Source organism: Rousettus aegyptiacus, unplaced genomic scaffold (assembly GCF_014176215.1).
Source record: "Rousettus aegyptiacus isolate mRouAeg1 unplaced genomic scaffold, mRouAeg1.p scaffold_m13_p_3, whole genome shotgun sequence".
Lineage (NCBI taxonomy): Eukaryota > Metazoa > Chordata > Mammalia > Chiroptera > Pteropodidae > Rousettus > Rousettus aegyptiacus.
The window spans coordinates 132,319,415-132,345,332 of record NW_023416306.1 but is presented as its reverse complement, the minus strand read 5'-3'; the positions used below and the strand labels follow the sequence as shown (position 1 = coordinate 132,345,332).

The window sequence follows — 25,918 nt, the reverse complement described above, 5'->3', positions numbered from 1 at the left end:
CTGTCATAAATGGAATATCTTTTAAAAAATATCTCTGTATATTTCGCCCACTTATTTATACATAGGAACACTGTGTATGTATGTTTGTATATTTTATCGTATGTTTAGCCATTTTCTTGAATTATTTTAATCTAAGTTTTCTGTTGATTCTAGACTTCCTGTGTATATAATTATAGCATCTGAAATTAATAAATCTCTTTTTTCCAATATTTAGACTCCTTATTTCTATTTCTGTTTCATGCCTTAGTACCAGGGCCAAATTTTCCAAATAGATGTTAAATTACAGTGGCAACAGCAGTTCCTTTCTTTTTACTGAGAATGCCTTAGTTTTGTGTTTGAATGATGCGTGCCAGCTGTGGATGATTCATGAAGAATGTGAAGTTCACAGATCGATCAATGGGGGAGGGAAAGGCAGAGGGCACAGCCAGTGCAAAGGCCTAGATGAGTGAAAAAGCACTCTGAGTGTTGGAAATGGCATGTGCCTTTGTGTGGCTAGGCTGGGGTTGCACAGGCCTTTTCCCTAGAAGCGCAGAAAACGGAATACATCTCAAGCATTCCCACCCCTCTGCCCACTGGTTGCTCTGGGGTGCCAAGGCAAGGTGGTACCTGTCCACTGTTGCTCTATGGCACGGACATGGGCCTCAGTGAACTCCCAGCAATACGCGAGCTTCTTCCATTCATGGGGCTGCAGGTACCTGGAGGCCAGTCGCCACAGCACAGAGCGGAGCTGCTGTGTTTCCTGTTGATGGTCCTGCTTAAAGGTCAAGCTTTTCCCAGAGGGGTCACCAGGGTCCCTGCAGGAGAGGTGGTCCTGTGGGGCAGATTCCAAAAGTGCGTCAGCCATCTGGGGGAAATCCTTGCTAGGTTCTCCCTTATGATCCTGGACTGGGAACTGGGACTGGCATCATTATGGACCTAGAGCTTACTGTTCACTACTCTGGCCTCTATGCCTTGCCTTGACCTCTGGAACCTAAGCCGTTCATACTGTTCCTCCAACCAGAATTTCTCTCCTCACCTCCTTGTCCCTCAACCCCATTGCCATAGTCAAAAGACCTCCCAAATGCCACCTCTTCCAGGAAGGCTTCCCAATTCCTCTTTTTCCTCTGTGTTCTTACATTAAAGTTCTGGTCAACAGAATGACTCAGCAGCTGTGGCTAAAACCAAGCAAGCCAAGAACCAGGCACTGGACTTGCTGAGTCCCAATAAAGAGTGAAGGGTACGATTATAGAACTCTTTCTATGCAAAACAGGTGACAATGAGAGGTTACAAAAGCAATAGCATAAATTAAACCCACGAAAGCCTAAAGTAAGTGAATGAAGAGTTCTGATTGTTAAAAAGCTCACAGTGAGAAAAATCACCCTGGTGTCTGCATGTTACATCGTGGTCAACAGTGTCTGGCCAGTCACCTGTGAGGTGGTAACCTAGGAGCTTGGCTCTCACCTGGGGTGGTAAAAACCATTTCCCTAGAGTAGTGTTCTCAGCTGCATTGGTACATTGGGGTCCTCTGAGTGCTTTAAGAACTACTAATGCTTGGTCTCCAGCCAGAGATTCCGGTTGAATTGGCCTGGGGGTAGGGCGGCAGAATTCATGATTCTAACTGTGCCTCTGCCTTACTGTTGAGAACTTTTAAAGAGTTAGGTGGCTTACAATTAATCACAGAGATGAATCACTTCATCAAACCCTTGGTAGTAATATCTTGGGGTTACATTTAGGAGCCTCTGTTGCAAAGGAGTTGTAATACTTATGAGAATCTAGCATGTCAGTGAAAGAGAATAGCTTATGATTCCCAGTGAAATTTGTTATTTATCAACTGACTTTGGAATAGTGATTTTTTATTTGAGAGTTGTAAGAGAAGTTTACTAAGTCTGCAAACATTATTAAAATGTCTAAGATATTTGAAGTTCACTTTATGGGTTTAATTTATCGGATTTACTAGGGTAATTTAAGCATTTAGGAAGCATTTGAAGTGCTTAAAAAGAAAACCTATTAAATGTGTTCATTTACTTTAAAATGTTTATAGTAATTTAGTTAACTAAGTTTAAATGTGAGACCAAACATTAATCAAAAGGCTTCCTTAAAAGTGACTGTTAAAATTTACTAGGTTATATAATAGAATAATAAGATTTATAAAATGAATATAAAAGTTTGAGGAAAACTAATTTCTAAATTTGTAGAAAATTGAGTATTAATTTTTAAAACTGAAGAAACATAAAAATTATTTTCTATGTATAAAAACAACCTACAAAGACACCAAAAAACTTCCCATCCCGCTCCCATTTGCTGATAACTGGAATAGCAAATACTTGTCCTTAGTAAGCCACTCTTTCCCAATTCCAGAGCAGACATTACTAATCAATCCCAACACACTTTCCTACTGGGCTCAGAAAGTTGCCTGAATACAATACTCCAAGCAGCAATTCCAATCACCTGGAGATTGGCAGTGAGCTATAAGCAACTGGCCATCTCTTTATCCACACATACGTGTCTTCATCTATGAACCAAGAGTGACAGCCATGTCCAGTAGTCTCTCTACATTGGCATGGACCTCAGTCAGCCCTATTTCAGTGTGGTTTGGATAATCCCCCATCCCCAGACTCTCACAAAAAAACAAAACCCTAGTGGTAGGTAAGATAGGGATTATTACCCCCTTGGAAACAGAGGGGCCCCTGAATTGGTCAATGCCAGTTCCACCTGGATCAAGGCCGTTTCCTTTCCAACTTGGAGAGATCAAGCATAGGGTGTCAGTACCTTCTCCCATCTGTAGAAACGATCGGCTTTTATGATCATGTCTACCAGGCTGACGTGGTTGCTGCGGGCGGCCACTGCCAGGGCGGTTTTTCCTTGCTGCGAGTGAGAAGCGAAAAGGGAAGCCACGGTTTCTATAGGAGGGATGTAGGGTGGTCTCTAGCACTGACTACAAACCCTGCTGCCCAAAGGAAGCAGTTCCCAGAAGTCTGTGCTGAAGAGCAGAAGGGCTTTCTGAGCATGACAAAAGAGGTGGAAAAGTCATAGGTAGAAGAAGGTAATAATAATAATTCCAGCTACCACCTCTTGTGTTTCTTTAGAATTTAGGAAGCCTTAGAACAATGAAACACAAGCTGCATAACTCCAACATTACCTGTGAAATATTTGTTACCAGCCCCATTTCTCAGATGAAACAAGAGCCCAGAGATGGGGCTTGAGCTTATCGTGTCCTGTTTGCCCACCTCCCCTCCGTCTCCCAGCCCTTGCTCCATGCCTCCTGCACAGTGCTGGCCTCAGCCACTCCTAAGACCTGTGGGAAAATGGGAAGTTCCTCTTGGAGTGTGGTCAGTTGCCCTGGGGCCCAGCTGAAAGCAGGGAGCCCCTGCCAGGTCCGGCCTCAGGGCCTGGTCTTCCTCCTCCCCCACCTTGACCCTCCCCACACCACCTGAAGGGCTGGCCTTGCTTGCTGGGCCACATATACAAAAGCCATTCTTTTCATAAGCCTGTGACCTCCCAGATCTCCAGCCCCCTGAGGCGGTATCTCCCTCAGAGGTACGATGAGCCAGGAAGCTTCTTCTCTTAACTCTGTCTTACACAGGGGTTTGTGGAATGCTGATGTGCTGCTCCCCCACTCCCCAACCCCACTCCCCACCAGGTGACTTAAATGCTGAGGGACCTCAGAGAAGGCAGGGGAAGGTAATGAAGGGGTAGGAAGTCTTCCTAGACGAGGTTGCATTTGTGCTGGTATATAGGGATGGGAGGCCTGGACACTCTGAGAGCAGGAGGCATTTGCAGCAGAGTCTCTGGCAAACAGGGAGCCATGGAAGCATGAAAGGGAGGCTGCTTGTGAGCAGAAGTACCTTATCTCTCAGGTTTAAGTTAACCCCCGCAACCAGGAGCATCTCTGCTATGTCCTGCCAGGCGTGCTCCGCAGCAAGGTGGAGGGGCGTCTGCTGCCTCTGTGGAAGAAGCCAAGGGGATGGAGGATCAGAAAGGCATGTAGGGTGGGCCGAGGCTCAAAGCCCAAACAGGACCAAGGTGAGTACACTCCAAGCTGGAACTTAACAAAGGGTTATGACTTCTCTAAGAAGTTATGGGAGGCAAGGAGTAAACTGGGTTTAATAATGAACATAATACTCAGCAGAGTACAAAAAAAGTGGAAAGAATAAAGAAAAAATATTACTTGATAACCCACCTTAGTCCAGCTCTGCAATGATCCTGTATATTATGTTTATAGTTTTACATATTTGAGATCATCCTATATATATATATATATATATATATATATACACATTTTGCATTCATTTTTATACTCAACATAATACTTTCCACATATTATAAACTCTTATAAATGCTATTTTTAATAGCTTCATAATAGTCTACATCCATACCATAATTTGCCTAACACTTCTCAGTTTTTAAATTTTGGGGTCATTTTCAAATCGAGGACTGATAAACAGTGCTACAATGAATATCTTTGTGCATATTTCCTGAAGCTGAATTCTCAGTCCTGCAAATACTGACCATTTTAACAGTCTATGATATATCCTGCCACATTGCTTTTTATTCCTAGTGGTTCCGTGTGCCAACACTGAGGACTATATGGTTGGGAGGTGGATTGTGGAGACAGGGATTTAAAAAGGCTCCTGACAGATCACAGCTTCAGGATTGAGAGGCCTCCTGTCATGACACAAGACTGTTTCATCACCTCTTCCCTGGGAATTTTCCCTAAGGAAAAAAGACAGCGAAAGGAAAAGGTTGAATGTAGGGAGATATTTACTGCAGTGTTATATATATATCATGGCAAAAACTTGAAAACAACCAACATGTTCAAAATAGAAGACTGGTTAATAAAAAGAAGTTACCTTTAACAAATATCCAAACAGCTTTTTAAAAGCTAAAAAAGCAATTCCTCAGCTCTGGTGCCATGCTGGTACACCGCAGCCGAGCCCTGCCAGCCCAAGAGGGTGCCAGGCTCCATGGGGCCCAGGTGGTTTCTGCAGCCACTTACGTTGTCGGTGGCATCCAGGTCACTGCCGGCATCAATGAAGAGCTGGACCAGGATGGGAAAGTTGTACCTCACAGCGAGATGCATTGGAGAGGCACCCTGCTGAGGAGGGAGACATGGGGATCAACTGACGTGTCCCTCCCAGGACTGCCCGGCTGCAAGCAGGTGCTGCACGATGGGAGTAAGGAGGGGTATGGATAGTGCTTCTGAGTTTGGCGGTGGCCTGAGGTATTTGTAGCCCCAAAGCCTGAATCCCTAGGGTCCAAAACTTATCCTGAAGGTGGGCAGGGACCTGAAGACCCAAGTTTGAGATTTTGCTATGCCAGGAACTCACTATGTGACCTTGGGCAAGTCATTTCCCTTTTCTGCTACTCTTCACCAGGAACAGAAAAAGAACATTAGGTAGAAACTAAGGAATCTGGGAAAAGTATGGATTTTAGTTAATAAGAATGTATTGACAATGGTTCATTAATTGTGACAAATATACCATACTAATATAAGATGGTACTAATAGGGGAACTGGATGTGGGATATATGAGAACTGTTTGTACAATCTTTGCAAGTTTTATGTAAAATTATATATATATATATATTCTAAAATAAAAAGTTTATTAGAAACTGCAGAACAGTATGAAAAGTATGCTTTAAAAGAGGGCAAGGGTGGAGATACCCACATGAATATGCCCAACCAATTTTCGACAACAGTGCAAAAGCAACTCAGTGGAGGAAATTAGTTAGCCTTTTCAAAAAATGGTGCCAGAGCAACTGGACCTCTGTAGGCAAAACAAACAAACAACTTAAGCCCTTTGACTGAAACCACACATCTTATACAAAATTAACTCAAAATGCATCATAGGAGGAAAACTTCAGGATCTAGGACTAGGCAGAGTTCTTAAATTTGACACCAAAAATATGACCCGAAGAAGGAAAATATTGATAAATTGGATCTTGTCAAATTAAAAGTGTTTTGCTCTGCAAAAGATCCTGTTAAGAAGATGAAAAGACAGGCTATAGACCAAGAGAAAATATTTGCAAGTCACATATCTTACAAAGACTAGTTCTAGAATATAAAAAGAACTCTCAAAACTCTACAATTAAAAATAAACATTTAGAAAATAAGCATAAGACATGACTAGACAGTTTACTGAAGAGGATATACAGATGGCAAAAAAAGCACATGAAAAGATGTTCAACATCATTAGCCATCAGGGAAGTACAAGTTAAAACGATAATGAGATATCACTACACGCATATCAGAATGGATAAAATTTCAAAAAGCGGTACCACCAAATATTGACAAGGATGTGGAGAAACTGGATTACAAGTACATTGCTGCTGGGAATGTAAAATGGTACAGCCACTCTGAAAAACAGTTTTGGAATTGTTTATAAAACTAAATATGCAATTACCATAGGACCTAGCAATTGCATTTCTGGCATTTATCCCAGAGAAATGAAAATGTGTGTTTATACAAAAATCTATACATGAATGTTCCTAGCAGCTTTATTCATATTAGCCCCAAACTGGAAACAACCAGATGTCCTTCAACAGGTTCCTGTAAATCATTACAAAATAAAAAATGGTCAAAGGCTATGAACAGACATTTGATTAAAAAGGGAATACAGAAGACTCTTAAAAGGAATATAAATTAATACTGCATGGAGATAAAATTCTTCACTCGTCAGACTGGCACAAATCCAAAAGCTTTGCCAAATGTGTTGACAAAGCTGTGGGGAAATGGGTACCATTTTATATTACTGAGTGAGTATAAATTGATACAGTCCATAGAGATAGCAATTTGACAATATATATAAAAAGTACAAGTGCCCTTTGACGCAACAAATCTACATCTAGACATTTATTCTACAGATATACTTCCACATATATGGAATGATATATGTGCAGATTTTTGTTGCAGTATTGTTTGTAATAGCAAAAGATTAGAACCACACTTATACAGAAGACAATTTAATAAATTATGGTCCAACCATGGAATGGAATACTATGCAGCTATAAGAAAGAATGAAGAGGTTTTTACATATATATACTTATATGGAAAGATCTTAAAGATATAGTTATGTGATAAAAGCAAGATGCACATTCTCCAATAAAAAGAACTAGTGCTTCTTGGAGAAAATGATTCTAGGACTGGGGCAGGAAATATATAGGATGAGTCAGGAGCATCTTGTGACAAAAAGTAAAGAAGTGCTCAAAAAAATACAGTGATATACACACTTACTAGAATAACTAAAAACCAGGACACTGACAGTACCAAATACTGGCAAGGACGTAGAGCAACAGGAGCTCTCATTCATTCCAAGGTGGTACTACCACCTTGGAAAAGAGTTCGGCAGTTTCTTACAAAACTAAAGATGCTATTACCATATGATCCAGCAGTCATGTTCCTTGGTATTTACCCAAAGGAGCTGAAAACTCATGTCTCATAAAAACCTATACATAGATGTTTATAGCGGCTTTATTCATAATTTCCAAAACTTGGAAGCAACCGAGATGTCCTTAAGTAAACAAATGGATAAATAAACTGTGGTATATCTAAACAATGGAATATTACTCAGCGCTAAAAAGAAGTGAACTATCATATCAAGCCACGAAAGAATATGGAAGAGCCATAATGCATATTGCTAAGTAAAATAAGCCAATCTGAAAAGGTTATATAATGTATGATTCCAACTATATGACATTCTGGAAAAGGCAGTACTATGAAGACAGCAAAAAGATTATGGTTGCCAGAGGCTGGGTGGGTGTGGGTAAGGGATGAATAGTCTAACAGAGGGTTTTTATGGCAGTGAAAACATTCTCTGTGTTATTATAATGGTAGATACATATCATTATATATTTATCCAACCCCATAGAATGTACAACACTAAGAGTGAACCTAATGTAAACTATAGACCTCTTTTTTTTTCAATCGGGAGAAAAACGTAACACCTAATATACAATGTTGGTAAGAGGAGTAAGAAATGGGTGGCCCACACACTGCTGTGGCTCTGCACGTTGGTACAAGATTTTTAGGAAGTGATTGGGTTTATATATCAAGAACTAGAAAGATGTTCACAACATTTAACCTCAAATGCCCACTTCTGGGAATCTTTCCAAAAGAAAATTTACATGCATGAATAAAGCTGTACCACTGGTATTGGCAAGTATATCTGATGTCATACTTGTTAAAGAGGCTATTAAATCATGACCCCTCTAATATTAGACCAAATGTCATCATCAAAAGCTAGGCAGCAATACAGAAATGCTGTATTGCTGGGCACAAAATTATATATATATTATAATTCTAACTACACTAAAATAAGTAATTTAAAAAAAATCAGTATAGAGTAAATAAAAAAGAATATCTGTGGGTAGAATATGGATAATTTTATTACATTTTCTAAACTTCCTTTAATGAATTTTAAAGTATAATTTTGTTGGCAGATTCAAATTAATATTTGAACATATAGAGGGACATACTGTATTCTATATGGGAAGATTAATTATTAAAATCATTTAAATTATCTCCAATTAGTTTACAGTAGTACAGTGACTAATCTAAATCTTCAATTAATTTTTTAATTGACAAAATTACCTTAAATTTCAATTGGAAGGATAAACAAGTGAGAATATAAAGGGATAAAAAAATTATACTAACAAGAATAATTAAGGGAGACGAGTTATATATGACTTTAAGACAAATTATAAGGCAACAATAAAATAGTATGGTACTGGCTCAAGATTAGAAATACAACTCATTAAAAAAGAATCATTCACCCAGAAATAGAATCCATCATATATCAAAATGTAAATATGTGATGATGGAAGGAATGAAAAAGCACTAAGATATGTAGAATTATTTAATAAATATACTTGAGATAGAGACATAAAAAATTGCGGGGGGAACATCTGTTAGCAATATATCACACCATATTTAAAAGTACATTTTAGGAGGATTAAAAAGAAACATCAAACAACTAGAATATTACTAAATTAAAATTCAAAGCTTGTGTCAAGAATAATTTTGATTTCATAAAAACATCTTCAGTATGTCAAAAAATTGTAAGAGCAAACAATATACATGATGGTCCAAGAGTAATGACCTCTTAAAAATTAGTTAAAAAAAAAACACAATAAAAAAACTCACCATTAGGACAAAAGATCTGAAGAAATAACTCACAACAGAAGAACAAACTAGAAAAATGAGTTAATGGGAAAAGTTCAATATAATCTAAGAGATTTAAAATAAAACAATAACAAAGAATCATTTAGCTATAAAATTGATTAATATCTAATATTAGTGAAAGGTCACTCAAAAATGACTAGGAGCTACATACTGTGACCTTTCTGGAAAGCGATTTAACAACTTGCATCAAAAATCATAAAAATATTTTTATTAGTTGTCCTAGAAATCCTGTTTGGAAAATTGATATATAATACAAAAGAAATAAAAAATTATATGCCATAAATACGTTCATGAAGTCAATATTCATAGTGGCACAATCAGAGCCAACTTAAATATCCAACAGTTGAGGAACCATTAATTAAAATGTAATGTGAACACTGGACCACATCTGGCACGGTCAGCCCCTAAAAACGGCTTCTAGGAAAACTATGCAGCAACTCTGGATACCTGGGCTGGGTAGACTCCACTGGACTAGAGTTGAGATTCTTGTTTCTTGATGGGGAAAAACAAATAAGCATCCCTTTCTAGAATTCTGCCTTAGCCTGGATTCATTCTAGTTGGAGGTGCTGAGGAGAAACTGAGCGGGAATAAAATATTGCCTTACTAGAGCTTTTTTTTCTCTATATTCCAATAAACTGTGTTACACTGTCTTTACAATAATTTTAAATAGAGTATTTATTTCAGCTATATGAAAGACCTCTTTCTAATTTAAATAATAGATAGTTCCTCACTTATGTAATGAGAATAATAATAGGACTTATAGATAAATAAACAGAGGCCCAGGGAGGTCAAGGCTGCTTGCTGAAGGTCATTTAGTTTTTGACTGGCAGACCCAGGCCACAAAGCCAGGTTGTCTGACACCAAAGTCCATGTCTTAACCACAAGGTCCTGTCATCTGTGGTATACTATGTGTATCACAACATAACAGGGAAAAAAATGAACAACCAAGAGGCTAGATGTGTAATGAAAAGATCATTACTAAGACCCAATGGATAAATGAGTGGAGAATGGGAGCAAATTCACTCAGGAAGAAATGCAAGCTTGGTTTCTAATCCTGTTCCACTAGAACCTTATTTGACTTTCCTACCTGCAGCCAGCTTCCCTGGTCCTGGTCCCCACCCGACCCCATCCCAATCAATGAGGTCATGGAAGACTTTGCAGAGGGCACCCCCTTCAGCCCAGGCCCCACACTTACATAATCAGCCGTGTTGGTGCAGCCTCCTGCGTGGATGAGGGCCCGGGCCACATCCTCAGAGCCACCAAGAGCTGCGTAGTGGAGGCTGCTCTGTTGCTTCTAGAGGAAAACAGGAATCATAGCAATGTCCTAAGGCCCCTCATAGTGGGTTAACAAAACACTTTGAGATTCATTATTCCATTTTTGTCTCATACCCTCCTTCTCCTGGACTACTATCCCTCTTAAACCCTGAGGCTGGAGAAATCAATGACCTGCTCAGGCCTGGTGTCTAATAAAAGGAGCTCATTATGGTCTCAACTTTTTCTCACTTCCTCTCACAAACTCCGACACATAAGCCAAAGCCTGTGCAATTCCTTAGCTGGTAAAGATATGCAGAGTATAGACTCTGAGGACACGTTTTCAAAGAAGGGGACAGTAAGATTTGCCAGTACAGGGCAACCCCTACCTGGCATGCACTGCCCAGCTGGAGCTGGTTTCAGGGTGTTCCAGCAGGACTTGGCAGGGCCAAAGCAAGGGTTTTCTTCCAGAAGGGCCTTCTAAGTGCTCTTCTTCAGTCAGAGCCAGTCCCTGACCCAACAACGACCTCACATGAGATACCTCCCCACTCTGCCAGGCCAGCCTCACTAGGTGACCAACTGTCTCAGATTGCCTGGGACTGAGGGTTCCCTGGGATACAAGACTTTCTGTTTCAAAACCAAGATATTGTGGAGCAAACTGGAAACAAGCTGGTCACCCTCTCAAAGACTGTCTGAGTGAGTGCACAGAGTGGGTGGGAACCAGGCCATCTCCCAATGAGAAATGCATTCACTTTGGGTTTCCCCCCTCCTCAGAGACCCTACTGCATGACACTGAGGGGTAGGAGTGTCCATACAGAATGGAGCCTCTGCCAGAAACCAAGACTAGAGCACAAGGCCCAGTGCAGTGGGCAGCTCCGCCCTACCAATGGCCACCAGCTGGACACAACCTCTCCAGTCTCAAAACTCCTATGCTGTGACTGTTAGGAAGCCCCCCCAGTGCTAGGCACAGAGAAAGGGCCTTGCTGACCAAAGAGCAGCACCAGAAGTATACTAAAGCAGCTACTTTCCTTCTCTGGGCCTCGGAGTCCCCCAGCCACCCTCCACTCCCATACTCCTAGGCTAGCAGCTCCAACACCTTCTAAGGGAGTTCTTGTAAGTGTTTTGTAGCTTATAAAAAGCATTATTCACAATTAGGAAAGTTTAACATTGATATTATTAAATTTACATTTGGCATTTTGCTATTTATTTTCTATGTCTCCTACCTTTTTTGTTCTTGTTTTCTCCTTTACTTTGTGTCAAATATTTTAGCATACCATTTCGATTCCTGTTTTCAAACTAGTTTTGCTATCATTTATATTTTATTATTTATTATCAATATTCTTTTTGCCTTACTACTGAAATTTGGAACCAATAGAGAATTCCAGACACCAAAGCCATTCAACCAGCCAAGAAAGACTATTTGTCATTGATCTAAAAGTAAAAAGCAAAACAAAACAAAAACAAAAACACCAACTCCTTACTTAAAGAAAGAACACAACCCACCTTTCCAGGGGAGAATTTCTAGTGACCGACTTAAGGAAATACAATGAAGAGGAAGAGGAGAAGCCTGTCCCAGAGTAACACCCAGGCCCAGGTTTGAGGGCTGGTGTGGCCCCCGCACAGATGAGCCTCATACTGGGCAACCACCTCCACACTGTACAGGGCAAATCTTTCGTGACCGAGTCAGAAGATAGGCCTCTCAAATTCAGCTTTGCTTCTTACCAGCTTGTGACCAGGAAAAGTCACTGAACCTCTCTAAACTTCACTTTCCTCATCTGTAAAATGCAGAAGACATTTTTCTGAAGTAATAGTTATAAAGGTGTTTTGCAAACTATCAAATGCCTAACGATAAGAAGACACAAACAGATGTTGAGTTTCTATTCTGTCCTGGGCACTGCGCTCATATTCAAGCTTTATAGAAATGTAAAAAAGTAAGTATATGTCATCCTCATTTTATAGTTGGGGGGAAGTGAGGCTCATAGAAAATAACTTCCCCAGATCACACAGCTCAGAAGTGAAGAAGCCAAGATCAGAACCTGGGCCTGCTGCCTCATAGCCTCTGCCCACACAACGTTCAGAAATCCTTATGGCTGCTACTGTCGACACAGTTTAGCTCAGCAGCCAAGGGCAGACATCAGTCATGGGGAGGCCTGGCTACCTGGGTGAGGGCGTTCACGCTGCTCCCAGCCCCCAGGAGGAGCCGCACACAGTCGGGGTGGATCCCTTCCGCAGCCGCGTGCAGGGCAGTCAGACCTTCCTGAAACACACAGGAGAGGCATGAGGATGACAGGAGGCTAAGGCCAGGACCTGAAGCAAGAGGACGCCCATAAGCCAGGCTCTGGGGCTCTCCGAGCTTTCCACTGTCCTGCTCCTGAGGACAGTGAACTGGTTTTCGTGGTTCCCTGAGCCTCACACCTGATTATCCCACTTCGAGGAGCATGTGGTACATTCACCCCCTCCTCCACACCTGTGTTCACATTCTCCTCACCCTCCAAGCTGCCTCACTCCTGCTTTCTGTCCATTCCTTCCAACTCCAGGAAGCCATCCCTGACTGTCCTGGCCACTGAGACTTCTCGCATCTTTTGAGCACACAGCCTGTGTATGACTTCTTGGTAATCCTTCAAAGCCTGGAGTTTTGTGCTGCTGCTTAGCTTTTCCTGGTGGGCTAGTAGTCCAAGACCATGTCCTCAGCAACTGGCTTCAGGGCCTCTACCACAGAAAACTGGGCTGCATCACTGGCTGGGAGTTTCTTGAAAGCAAGGAGTGAGTATCATGCATCTCTGAGTCCTCCAGGGGGCAACTCACCACATTCCTTTCCTCCAAGTCCAGCCTGATGTCCAGGAGTCGCTGTAACACAGCCAGATGGCCCCGGCCAGCCGCCAGGTGCAGGGCTGTGTTCCCCTCCTACAGGGAGAAGGGGCTGGGAGAATCACAGATCCTCTCAGGCTCTGGGGACCTGCTAGAGCCGTTCTCTTATTTCACAGACATGGAAATTGAGGTCCAGAGAAGGCAAGTGACATCTTCAGGGTTGCAGAGCAAATCATGAGTTGCTGCGACGCAACCAAGTGGACTCTACAAACTGTAGCCTTGAGTACTAAGCCAATGCCACCCTGCCCCCTGAGAACCGTGTGAAAAACTACAACTCAGGGCACTTTCAAGAGCCAAGTCCTGGTCTCTCTTATACTACAAGGCAGACACATTACTTTAAAAAAAAAAAAAAAAAGGCCCCACCTTCCATGCTCCTATCTAAAGTTAATCCCTTGCTGGGGACCCCAGATCACCATCCCCATCCCCTGCTAAGGCCACCTCCAGGAACTCTCCCTGTGCTCAGGCTGTACCCACCCAGCCACATGGCCCAGTCACTTGCCTCCTTGTCTTCGTTCAAGATGTTAGCTTTGCATTGACTACTGCGGCCAGCCCTGACATAATTTAAAACTGGAACTCCCACCCCTGTCCTCCTGATCCCCTTATCCTGCTTGGCTTTTCCTTTTTCCCCATAGCACTGATAACCTCTAACAGTTTATAATTTACTTGTAACTATGCTTATTATTTATTGTCTGACTCTGCTGTTAGAACTTAAGCACCACAGGGTGAGGATTTCTTTTTCGTTCTCTGAAGTGCCTAGAATAGGGCCTGCAGCACATGGCAGACACTCAATAGATACTTGTTCAATGAGTAAACAATGTGATGGAGAGCTTTACATGTGTCTTTTTGAAATTGAAAGCCAAAGGACTGGTATTTGCCTTTGAATACTTGAGAAGTTCAAAGTGACAGTGACAGAGCCAAGAGAGTGGAGTGGGTGGGGTAGGGCAAAAGGCACAATATTTTTGTATTAAAAGTGGCCCCAGCTGAGGGGTTATCCTTAAAGGGATCTTACTACCAAGGACACCTAGCGGGGAAAGGACAGCTGTAAGTGGCCAGCCAGAGAAACAGTACGTCCCTAAAGAACCACAGATGGCAGGGACTCCTGAGGAACCCACGGAAACATTTAGAAGGGAAGATCCAGCGTTGGCCATTCTTCACATCCAGAAGGCCCCTTGGACACACCTAGCTGAACCAGTCATGGGAGCCTGCTAGCTCAAGCTCTTTCCTCATCCTGGCCTTCATGATACCTTTCTGAGGTAAGAATCAGGACATTCACATCTAGGCACAGATCTTTAAAGGGTCCGATGAGGATGTGAACATATATCAAACCCAAAGCAGTACTTAAAAAGAGTTAAAAACATACCCACCCCGTGATAGATCCCACACATACATAAAACAGCTATAACTATCTTATGGGATCAAAGACGAAACATTTAAATTTCCCTTATGATCATCATCATATTATATTCATAAATAAACTTAAGTTTAAAAATTCCCCTCAGCAGCTTTGTTCTGCTCCTCTCCCACCCTCTCCACTCACTGCAGCAAGTGAGGATCAGGCTGTGGGACTGTGGCCACAGTGTGAAGTCTTCGTGTTAAAAGAGACGCAGAGAACGTGGGTGAACGGAGGCGGGGCCAACATGTGCCCCCAGCGAACAGGGCTGTGGAGACAGGGCAGAGCTTTCTTTTTCCTTCTGGGTTATAAATATCCACATCTCGTCCTTTGAAGATGCAGGTGGCACGAACCCCCTACGAGGGCTGGGCAGGGCAGGGCACTCAGAGGCGGGAGAGGCTGACAGTAAGAGGGCTTGGCCTTGGGCCCAGTGCCTTCTGCCCTCCACCTGTGGGGGCGCCCAGCCTCTCTACGTCCGTGAGGCCCTGTCTGCATCTCCCTAGTGTTCCCAGTGGAATTAATCACTTTCTCTGGGCTCTCAAAGCCTCCCTACCATTACAGCACCTGAGGCATGACCTGTGTTGTCATTGATTCTGACAGGTCTATCCCCCTATGCAGCCATGGGGTCCTAGCAGGAGTCAGACCTCAAGTGGCCCGGACCCTTGTAAAGCTTCCTTACTATGGCTCCTCCCCAGATGAAGTACTCCTTACCTGAAAATGTAAAACTCAACAGGGCCATGCAATTTTAAACGCTTCTTTCTAGAATTTTGGATTGCAAGGGTTCTGGGTAAGTTCATCAAAACTGGACTTTCTCGTTTTTTGATTTTGGTGCTCCTGCTCTCTCAGGGCCTTTAGTAGAATCTTTTTTTTTTTTTTTTGGTCTCCTGAGTAGATGCGCCCTGCTAAGGGCTGTCATTTATCCCTCTCTGTATTCTCGGTTCCTGGCACAGGACATGGCCATTTCCAGAGACAGCCATGATTCTGAAATGAAGGAAATCAGCCCAATTCAAGTCTCAGGATATGACTCGGTCTTACTCAGTCTTCGTCCCTAAGGATGAGTGTGGACAGACAGATTTGTTGTAAACCCAAGGGCTCAGTGCCCCAGGAGGCAGCTTGGTGAGAACGAGGACCACAGGGCTAAGGCATCAGGATGCTGGTTCCAAACCCGGCTTGACATTTGTCTTGCTGTGTGACCTTGGCTAAAGTGTCATCATCTCAGAAGGGAGAGTGGGAAAAAGAAATAAATAAAATGTTTAAAATAAACAAATAAATAAAAAATAAAGTATCCCCCTCTCTGGGCCTCAGTTTCCACATCTGTAAAGTGAGAAGGTTGAAGTAGCTCTTGATGTAGATGCCTTCCAGCTCTAAATCCTATAGCACATTTGTCTGTGAACTCTCTGTCACTAGCTTAGAAACAGGACTTCTTCTATTCTGGCCTAGGACATTAATCAGAAAACTAAAAATGGAGTTTGTCCCTTTGATGAAATCATTGTTTAGAATTTGCTGCAACGTCTTTGCCTAAGGATTCGCGAAGGTCTATTGACATGGGTCGTTTACAAGGTAGTCCCTTCAGGTCCCATCCCTCACCCCTTCTCAGATTGGTGAAATTTACCCTGAATGAAATGCTCCCTTGTCAGTGTTCTTATTCTACTTTTACCATTACCATAGAAAATTACTAAATCATAAAGAAAGCAAATAACCACAGATGTATGGCTACCAACCCCCTAACTCTTCCCACACCCCCTAACAACAGACATCCCCAGTGGAATCACAGTCTGCTCAAACCTACTCTAGGCAGCACTACAAACCAAACCAACTTGCCATCCTGACTCCCCACGTTAGCTCATAGCTCTTTACTAGGATTGTGGCATTGAGCTCCTTGAGTAAGAAACTGTCACGGGCATCTCTGTGCTCCTCTCTGTAGCACAAGACTGGCCCATAGAGTGTGCTCAAAAAAGGCCTGTTTAAAGAACATCAGACACACTCTTGTTGTTGGGCCGCCTGCTTCTCCTAGCATGTTGGAGTCAGAAGTAGGCACAGGAGAGCTGCCAGCACCCATCCTGGTCAGGGGCCCAGAGCCTGACCCTCCCCTGGGGCCCATGGTCACAGTACCTTATCTTTGACACTGTGGTCACAGCCAGAGCCCACAAGGAAGTCCAGAGCATCCAGCTGCCCGTGCTCAGCTGCCCGGTGAAACGCTGTCCTTCCCAACTGACCGGGGAAAAGAGAGTGAACCTTCGTTCCCTGCCCACCTGGCCTTCGTTTCCCCAACCACTCTGGGCTTGCAGTGGCCTCTCCTGCCCCAGACACTCTCCCCTCCCCTTACCCAACACACTCTGCCTAAAAAGCCCAGACCCAACTTCCCAATAAAACCTCTTGGGTGAGTCTCTCCCCCACTGAAACCCTCCTGGGATCCCTGCTGCCGACTGACTAAGGGCCAGAGTCTTGTGGCTGGGGGTCGAGATCTCCATGAGGGACCCCAAGAACTCCCTGGCCCTAACTCCCAAGATTCTGATCCAACCGAACTCACACATAAAGGGTCTTTTCCATCTCTAAAGCTCTAACGATGTTCTCTCCTCCACCTGGAATGCCCCCCTACTTTCTAATCTTAGCAGCAAAATCCAGTTCATTCACCAAACGCCACCTCCCCCAGGAAGCAAAAGGAGCTGTTCCTTTCTCTCACCTGTCTATCAGAGCCTCTCAGAGGGAACTGGTCATGTTCTGCCTGTGTCTTGCTCATTTGCGCCCTAATACCCTTTCTAGACCAATAGCTCCCTGAGGCAGGGTCCAGTCTGCATTTCCCATAACTCACAGGATGTGCTCAAGGAATGGGTAGGAGTGGCCCCAGGAGCCCTGGTCCAAATGAAAAGGACAAACAGCCTTGATGCCACTCTCACCTTGTCAGCACGGTCCAGGGCCACATCTTCCAGGTCTTCCATTATGAACGCCAGCACTGGCACGTGGCCTTTTTGGGCTGCACAATGCAGTAAGGTAAGGCCATCCTGGAAACAAACCCAGGGTGGTCCCTGCAGTCTGCGAAGGGAAGCCCTTCTTACTGGTTGTCTCCCAAAAGCAACATCTTAGTTGCAAATCCTATTTTTTCAGTCCAGAGCCTCTACCCTGGCCTTGTATTATAGCTATATTGTTTGAAGCACTGTTTTTTAAATAGATTGCCATGAGTGGTCATAAAAATCAACAGAACAATGTTTTACATTATGACAGTGGTTTTTGTTACACAGGAGTAGCATTTGTCAAATCTCAGAGATCGTAAATTTAAGATTTGTGTACTTCATTATATGTAAAGAAATTGAACCCTAGTTAATGATATGCATGCTGATGTATTTAGAGGGAAGTACACTGATGTCTCTAATTTATTTTTAAATGCATCCAAAATTTATAAAGAACTCTAAAACTCATCAACAAGGAATTAAACAATTGCGGACAAAAAGGTCCCACACACTAAACCTGACAAGCTCAGGGGAGACCAGCATGGCGGGCCCTACAAACTCAAGGACCAATATTAACCACACGGAATGGTCTGAACATGTAAATTCCTAACTAAAAGCGGGTCATGGTGGGTATTCACATCCTGGGCCTGTAGCTTTCTTCACAAAGGTCAGTATTTACATCAAGTAAGCCCTTCTGTAGTCTTTTTGCATCTAAGATAACATATACTTGGAATGTCAGAGTAATCCCTTTATCCGGGCCCCTCAGGGCACAGCCTACCGCACAGACTACAGAACCTTGTAGGGGTTCTGTAGAACACTCCCTGTGTTAAAAGCTGTAAAAGGTTAATAATTAACTGTCATGTACTCACTAATAAAAGAAGTATGTGTCTCTCTGTATTACTTTTTATCCAATCCCAGAGACTTCCCCACTTTGCTTTCTCCTTCCCCTTTAATCTATCACCAGTGGATTTCATGTAACCCTCCTTTTGTCTCCTCTTTTGATTCTAATGCATAAAATAAACTGCAAAACTGCCATTCTCTGGAGCATTTTCTTAATCTGATGAGATTTTGCTTACCGGCAGTTTAGCTCAAAGAAACTCATTGAAATTCTCCACAGGTTTGGATGTTTCTTATGTCAACATTTACTTGGTACATTAGGCAGGATTCCAAAGAAGCCCACCCAGGACCACCCTGAGGACAGGGACCAGGTGCTAGGTACCAGCAGGGGCCTGTTGTGCCCCCACTGACTCCCCACTTTTCTTCGGGTGAACTTGGGTGAGTTTTTCTTGGAATTCCGGACCTCCCTGTTTTAAGGTAGGACTCTAACTTTATTTGAGCTGATTTTTAAAATCTTCCAGGTGGTATTAAAAGTTAAAAGTTGAGGTAACTCATGCTAAGGACAAGGGTAGAGATAACTAAGGAACAGGGAATAAAAATGGGTGGCTGGTTTTTAATTTCAGCTCTTCAATTGGAATTGCTTACTGTGAATATGACCAGACCTTTTGCTGGATAAATGAGAGTCTGAACTTGTTCAGCTCTGGAGATAAGGGGCATTTGCTCCCTCCAGCTCGATTCTTAGTTGACTAAGAATCTATGTGGAGGTTTTTGATGGTATCCCTCAAAATAAGCAGGGCCCCATAGGGAATTCCAACACAACTATAATTAAATAATGGACTTGTCTGGGGACTCACACATAAAGGCTGGTTACCTAGGATTCTGAGTCCTCACAGTTGTATTAGACAGCAGTGAGGAGAAACCCAGTTGTGTAAGAGGTTTGAAGCAACTTGGGAGGTGACAGGCCCTTGGAGCTCAACCCATAAGCAGCACACTTCAACTGACTACACAGTATCCCTTGACTCTGCAGATCTCAAAAGAAGACTAAAATTAACCTGGGAAATCATGCTTCCAAGGCCAGCAATTTCCCAACCCCCAGTCTCCATTAATACTCCTGCAGACGCACAATTCCTAGGGAAACTGAACTTGCAAGTACATACAGAAATGGGAAGATTAAACTAGAAGAGATACCAACTTAAGATGGTCAAAATGGAACTCTTTTGACATGTAAATTAATTTTTTGTGTGCGCAATAGGAAAAGAAAACTGGCTCAAAATCAAACTGAGTGAATAGAAGGCTTACCTCAAATGGCAAATAGAAGCCTCTAAAAAGGAGAACAGGGAAGTGAACACACGATTCAGTGTATACATATATATATGCCTTCCTGTTGAATTGTACACCTGAAACCTACTGGATTTCATGAACCAATGACACCATAATAAAAAAAAGAATAGAAAGACAAAAGAAAATAATAGAGGAAACCAGGTGAGGGTTATACAGGTACTTTGTGTAATCTAACTTTTCTGTAAATGTCAAATAATTCTAAAATAAAAGTTTATTAAAAATATAAAAATAAAAAAACAGAAAACAGAGAGGCCTTCTCTTCAGGAAGTTAATAAGAAAATTTCAGACTGTCTCTCAACCTAAGCAAGTTTCCAAGGCTGCTCAATGCCAACGCTCAGCATTTACCTCTTCTCTAACTGCCACACAGTACCCTTTAATTCGTTGTCCAGACTTATTCTCCTTTCTTTCTCCTCCTTCTCTCTCTTCTACACCATCTCCTCTGCAGTTCCCTACTGACTGAGGGTCCACTCAGAATAGAAAACCAGACGAGAGTAGACCAGAACAAACAAACAAACAAATACAGAAATTCTGGCAGCTCCCTTTGGAGAAAGCTGGTCTCAGGCAGAGGGAAATCAGTAATTACATATGTTCCTTGGATTAGAACAGAATTAAAGAATCTACCTAAGGATTTCCCCAACCCTCTTCAGGACTCTGATGGGTTCACAAAGGAATTTGATTTAACTGTTAGAACATGTGATCCCGGCTATTCTGACCTATTCCAATTAATACGCCTACTAGCTTCTGAATAAGATTTGCTGGGAAACTCCTATAGAAGAGTCTTTTGTTGTAGAAAGTCAGGTCACCTTAAGAAGGACTGTAGAAAACTGAAATGAGATTTAGAAAAAGGAAGAAAAAACAGAAGCAAGTATAGGTCTGTGCTGAGGGGTATGAGAGGGCATTTCCTCTTCTCCTTACTAATACTTTAGGAGAAATTGAAATTACCATAAAAGGGAAAACTGCTAAGTCTCTTTAGATACCGGGGTTACTTTATCTGTTCTTAATGCTACCCAGCTAAGGTGCTCTCTTTCTCAAAGTAAAGTGTCTGTGCAAATGGTAGGGACATCTAATTAATCAATGTCTGTTTTTAATTCAGAGCCTGTTCCCTTCCAGCTAGGAAATGTTAGGGGGAAACTTGTATTTTTACTAGTTAAATCTGCCCCAATTCACTTGATAGAGTGAAACTTTCCTGAAACCAATGATGCCCACACATCCTTCTCCCAGAAGGGTGAAATGTATTTATAACTAAATAAATCAGATACTGAACCAATTGGGAAAATAATGACTTTAAAGTAACCTCCACAAGAAGAAACTAATCTTGAGACTGATGTTCCAATACAACTTTGGGCCTTTTCCGGTACAGATATTGGCAAAATTAAGCAAAGCCACTAGTATTAAAAGAAATATTGACAACACTTTATCTCTACCTAATATTCACCAGTGTCCTATAAGACCTGATGCACTAGCTGGTATTAGCCCATTATACAAGATTACTTTTTTAAAAGGGAGGGAGCTTATAATTCCATGTACGAGCCCCTGTAATTAATTCTTCTATTTTTCCAGTAAAGAAACCCAATGGGAAAGGGTGGAGGTTTACACGGGATCTCATAGTTATAAATAAAGAAATCCTATGGTGCCAAATCCACATATTCTATTATCAGCTATTCCTCTGGACTGCCAATATTTTCCAGTGATATAGATTTATGTACTGCCTTTTTCAGCATTCCTGTAAAAAAAAAGAAGAAGAAGAAGAAGAAGAAGACAGGAAATACCTCTTTGCTTTCCACCTGGGAAGATCACGAGTTTCTTGCCCAGTAATACCCCAGGGATATACATAGAGTTCCACCTATTTCTCACAGGCATTAAAAGCTGATTTGAATGATACTGAATTTTCCAAAAATTCCACTCTAATTCAATATGTGAATGATTTATTTTTATGTTCTAAGTCATATTAGACTCCCAAGAGGACACAGTTTACCTATTACAATAGCTGGCCACAAAGGGACATAGAGTCTCGAAGGACAAGCTTTTAATCTGTTTACCCCAAATAAAAAAGCTTGGTTATCTAATATCTAAATATGGGCTATAAATTAACCCTGAAAGATTCATAGAAATAATATCCTTTCCTCTTCTAAAAACAAACAAACAAACAAAAACAGCTTAGAGGATTCCTGGGTCTGACTGGATACTGTCATAATTGGGTTCCAAAATTTTTATTAATAGGCCCAGCCTCTCTATATATGTCTTATTAAAATCAGGTCAACCTGATTCAATTCAATAGAACACTGAAGGGAAACAAGCTGAAAAAGTTCTATTATTATCTAAAGCTCCTGCTCTGGGACACCTTAATTGTAAACTTTCTTCCTTTTTATTCATGAAAATGAAAGAAATGCTTTATAGGAGATTTAACTCAAAAACAGAGATCATCATAGACTTACAGGAGAGTATAGTTAGCGATTAAACTCAGTAGCCAAAGGGCTCTCCCTGCATGACAGCTATCTCTGCTGTAGCCATGTTATGCAAACAACAGAAGAAATAATTATAGGCGATGCTATATTCATGTTCTTCATTCTGTTGAATCTTTACTGAACCCTCATCACATTCATCTGTCAGTCAACTGGCTTCTTATGAAGTATTCTTGCTTTCTGTATCTAATATTGCTTTAACTAGATTTAACAGTTGCAACCCGGCAATTTTGCTACCTTCTGTGCAAGATTAGACATCCATGATTGGGTTTTGCTTAGTGACTACCTTTTTGTTCCTTGGAACAGTTTACAGGAAACTCCTATTGATAAATGCTGACTTAATTTGGTTTACAGATGGATCTTATCTGAAAGATGAACAGGGATATCACAAGCTAGATATGTAATAACTTCCAATATAACATAATTAAAGGTTCTGATTTACTTTATCTGCCCAACAAGTATTAATTGCTCTAACGGAGCTTGTCAATCAGTCAAAAATCAAATAGCCAACAATTACACTGATAGTCACTATGCTTCTGGTTCCGCTAACAACTTTGTTGTGTTGAGGAAACAGCGAGGCTTCTTAACTTCCTCAGGGCAGCCCATAAAGAACAGAAAATAGGGCTGCAGAATTATTAAATGACATATAGCAACCGAACCAATTGGTAATTATTAAAATTCCAGGATGCTCTAAAGCTGCCACCATCAAAGCAAAAGGAAATAATTTAGCTGACACTGCAGGTAAACAAACAGCAATAAGCAGCCGGACCTGACAATGTTTCTTCTTCCTATTAAATCAGGGTAAGACTGTCTTTCACAGTTCCAATGGACAGCTGCAGAAGAAGAAAAGAGGTTATGGCAAAAAAACTGGGAAACTTTTGACCCAGACAAACAGATATGGCTTGGACCCAATCAGAAATCAATCTTACCTATAAGGGCTCAATTATCTATACCTTGACATGTACATGAGCTAACACATTGGGGTCTTGAAAAGATGATTTCATGGATTAAACAATATTAGTGGAAATCTCTTACAGTAGCTCATTAAGTGTATGGCAGATGTTCTATCTGTCCAAAATGTAACTCTGGGTCCCAATGACATTTCTCACCTCCTTTAGGTCTGTGCCACCATCTCAAGGATACAAATGTGTTAGTTATGATTTGTATGTTCCCTCACTGGATTGAGGCATTCTCTTGTAGGCGAGCAACACCCTTAACAGTAGGTAAATTATTATTGGGGAAAAAAAATCCCAATTGGGGAATTTCCTCTGAGTTACATAATGACTGAGGGACTCATTTCACTAAGCAAATAATGCAACCCATTTGTAATATTTGGCCTATTCTTTCTACAGCATTTTGTTGTGCTTATCACTCCAGTCCTCTGGATTGGTAGAACATACAAATGGGACAATTAAAACTCAACGAGGTGAATTTTCAGAGGCTTTTAATCTCCCTTGGCTAAAAGCTCTTCCTATAGTGCTTCTCAAACTGAGATTTATCCTTTTGGTAAACATAGCCTTTCTCCTCCTAACTAGTCACTGGTCACCCTATGCATCTGTCTACTAATAATATTAGTCATAATAATAGTTATGCTTGTTCTTTGAGCTTTTCTCAAACCTTGTTCTTATATAGCCCAACCATTAATAATTGCTGAAGATGTATAACTTTTATATTACCAACAATATTTGTTTTATGGTTTCTAATTGAAATTTAGAAGGAATATTATTGTAGAAGGTAGGAAAGAAGTAGTTTGTCCTAATAAATTGGTTATTTCTGAAGAAGTAAAAAGAGACAAATTGAGGACAAGGGAAGTCGTAGAAAGTTAGTGGGAAAGGAATATTGAAAAAGGGATTTTATGTATAAACACTAGAACCTAATTATGGGAGCATGCTTGCCCCCTAAACCGACAAAGACTATATTAATTCAAAGGGAAGCTGAAATGGCTACCAAAAAAAATTGGCCGGCTATAACGGCTGCTGAGGCACAGGAAATTTACTTATAAAACCCTTAATGTCCTGGCCTCTGAAAATATTTAGATGGTAATGGTAATTTACACTGTTATGTTCTTACTGCCTTAACCCCTGATTGCACAACTAGCAGGAATCAGATTTATAATGAATGACACTTGAGTGCTTCCAATGGGAAGTAGATCATCCATATTAAAATAATAATAATGCTAATAAAACCTGTAAATGGGAACCCATCTCATGGTCAGATTATGAAAACTGAAGAGGTATAGGTTAGATTCAGCGTGTTTTTTTCTTAATGTAGGCCCATAAGACCTAACTACCTCCCATTTACTGGCCTTTCTTTTTGAAAAAAAAAATTTGCTCTTGACTGCCATCCAAGATTACAGTCTGGCTCCAACCCCACTGGTCCACCATTTTGGCAAGACAATGACGACACAAAAACTTCCTAGTAATGACCCTTCCTAGCACTGTGGGACCACATTATCCAGCTAAAAGGTTAGTCATTAGTGCATTCCTTGGATTGATTTATGTCCAGAGAAGGGAAATGTGGATGAAAAGGGGGCCACACACTAAACCTGACAAGCTCAGGGGAGACCAGCATGGCGGGCCCTACAAACTCAGAGACTGAAATTAACCACATGGAATGGTCTAAACATACAAATTCCTAACTAAAAGCGGGTCATGGTGGGTAGTCACATCCTGGGCCTGTAGCTTTCTTCACAAAGGTCAGTATTTACATCAAGTAAGCCTTTCTGTAGTCTTTTTGCATCTAAGATAACATATACTTGGAATGTCAGAGTAATCCCTTTATCCGGGCCCCTCAGGGCACAGCCTACCACACAGACTACAGAACCCCTCATTGCTATCTTTTTCACAGAATACTGTCCCTGTGTTAAAAGCTGTAAAAGGTTAATAATTAACTGTCATGTACTCACTAATAAAAGAAGTATGTGTCTCTCTGTATTACTTTTCATCCAATCCCAGAGATTTTCCCGCTTTGCTTTCTCTCCCCCCGCGCCCCCCCCAATCTACACCAAAGGATTTCGTGTAACCCTCCTTCTGTCTTCTCCTTTGATTCTAATGTATAAAATAAGTTGCAAAAACGCCATTCTCCTGAGCATTTTCCTAATCTGTTGAGATTTTGCTTCCCTGCAGCTGTCGGCAGTTTAGCTCAAAGAAACTCATTAAAATTCTCTACAGGTTTGGATGTTTCTTATGGCAACACAACCCAATTAAAAAATAATTTGGACACCAAAAAAGATATATGGTAGGCAAATAAGCACAGGAAAAGATATCTCACAACATTAATTATTATTAAAATGTAAATTAAAACCACAAAGAATTTCTAACAATGGAGTATAGGAAGGAAAAATGCTAACATTACAGTAGAGGAATCTCACTGATGCCATTTTATTTTATTTATTTATTTTTATTTTTAAATTTTTTTAGACTAGGCAACCCTTGGTTGATTGCAAGGACCTTGTCATCTTACAATCTCTTATTTATTTTTTTATTTTTATACCTACAGCACCTGGTCTTCCCAGGTGGTCCAAGTACTAACCAGGCCTGACCCTGCTTAGCTTCTGAGATCAGAGGGGATTGGGTTTGTTCAGGATAGCATAGCCGTAGACCTGACACCATTTTAAATAAGTAATCATAAGTAATCAAGTATGATATTGTGATTTATAATAAA

General features: G+C 41.4%; 1 protein-coding gene across 8 annotated transcripts in view; it reads right to left on the bottom strand.

Annotated features, from left to right (window-relative positions):
- ANKDD1A (ankyrin repeat and death domain containing 1A) overlaps nt 1–25,918 on the bottom strand; it is a 41,146-nt gene that overhangs the window by 4,543 nt on the left and 10,685 nt on the right. For 3 of the 8 annotated variants that reach the window (XM_016141057.2, XM_036239567.1, XM_016141058.2), the window contains 9 exons: nt 17,565–17,669; nt 16,780–16,878; nt 13,215–13,313; nt 12,568–12,666; nt 10,354–10,452; nt 4,976–5,074; nt 3,825–3,923; nt 2,749–2,844; nt 607–811 (listed from right to left, as the gene is read on the bottom strand). In XM_016141057.2, the coding sequence (XP_015996543.2) occupies nt 607–811; nt 2,749–2,844; nt 3,825–3,923; nt 4,976–5,074; nt 10,354–10,452; nt 12,568–12,666; nt 13,215–13,313; nt 16,780–16,878; nt 17,565–17,669 (1,000 nt within the window). The remainder of the gene's footprint in view (nt 1–606; nt 812–2,748; nt 2,845–3,824; nt 3,924–4,975; nt 5,075–10,353; nt 10,453–12,567; nt 12,667–13,214; nt 13,314–16,779; nt 16,879–17,564; nt 17,670–25,918) is intronic. The other 5 variants (XR_004956365.1, XM_036239566.1, XM_036239568.1 and 2 more) reach the window with 5 other exon arrangements.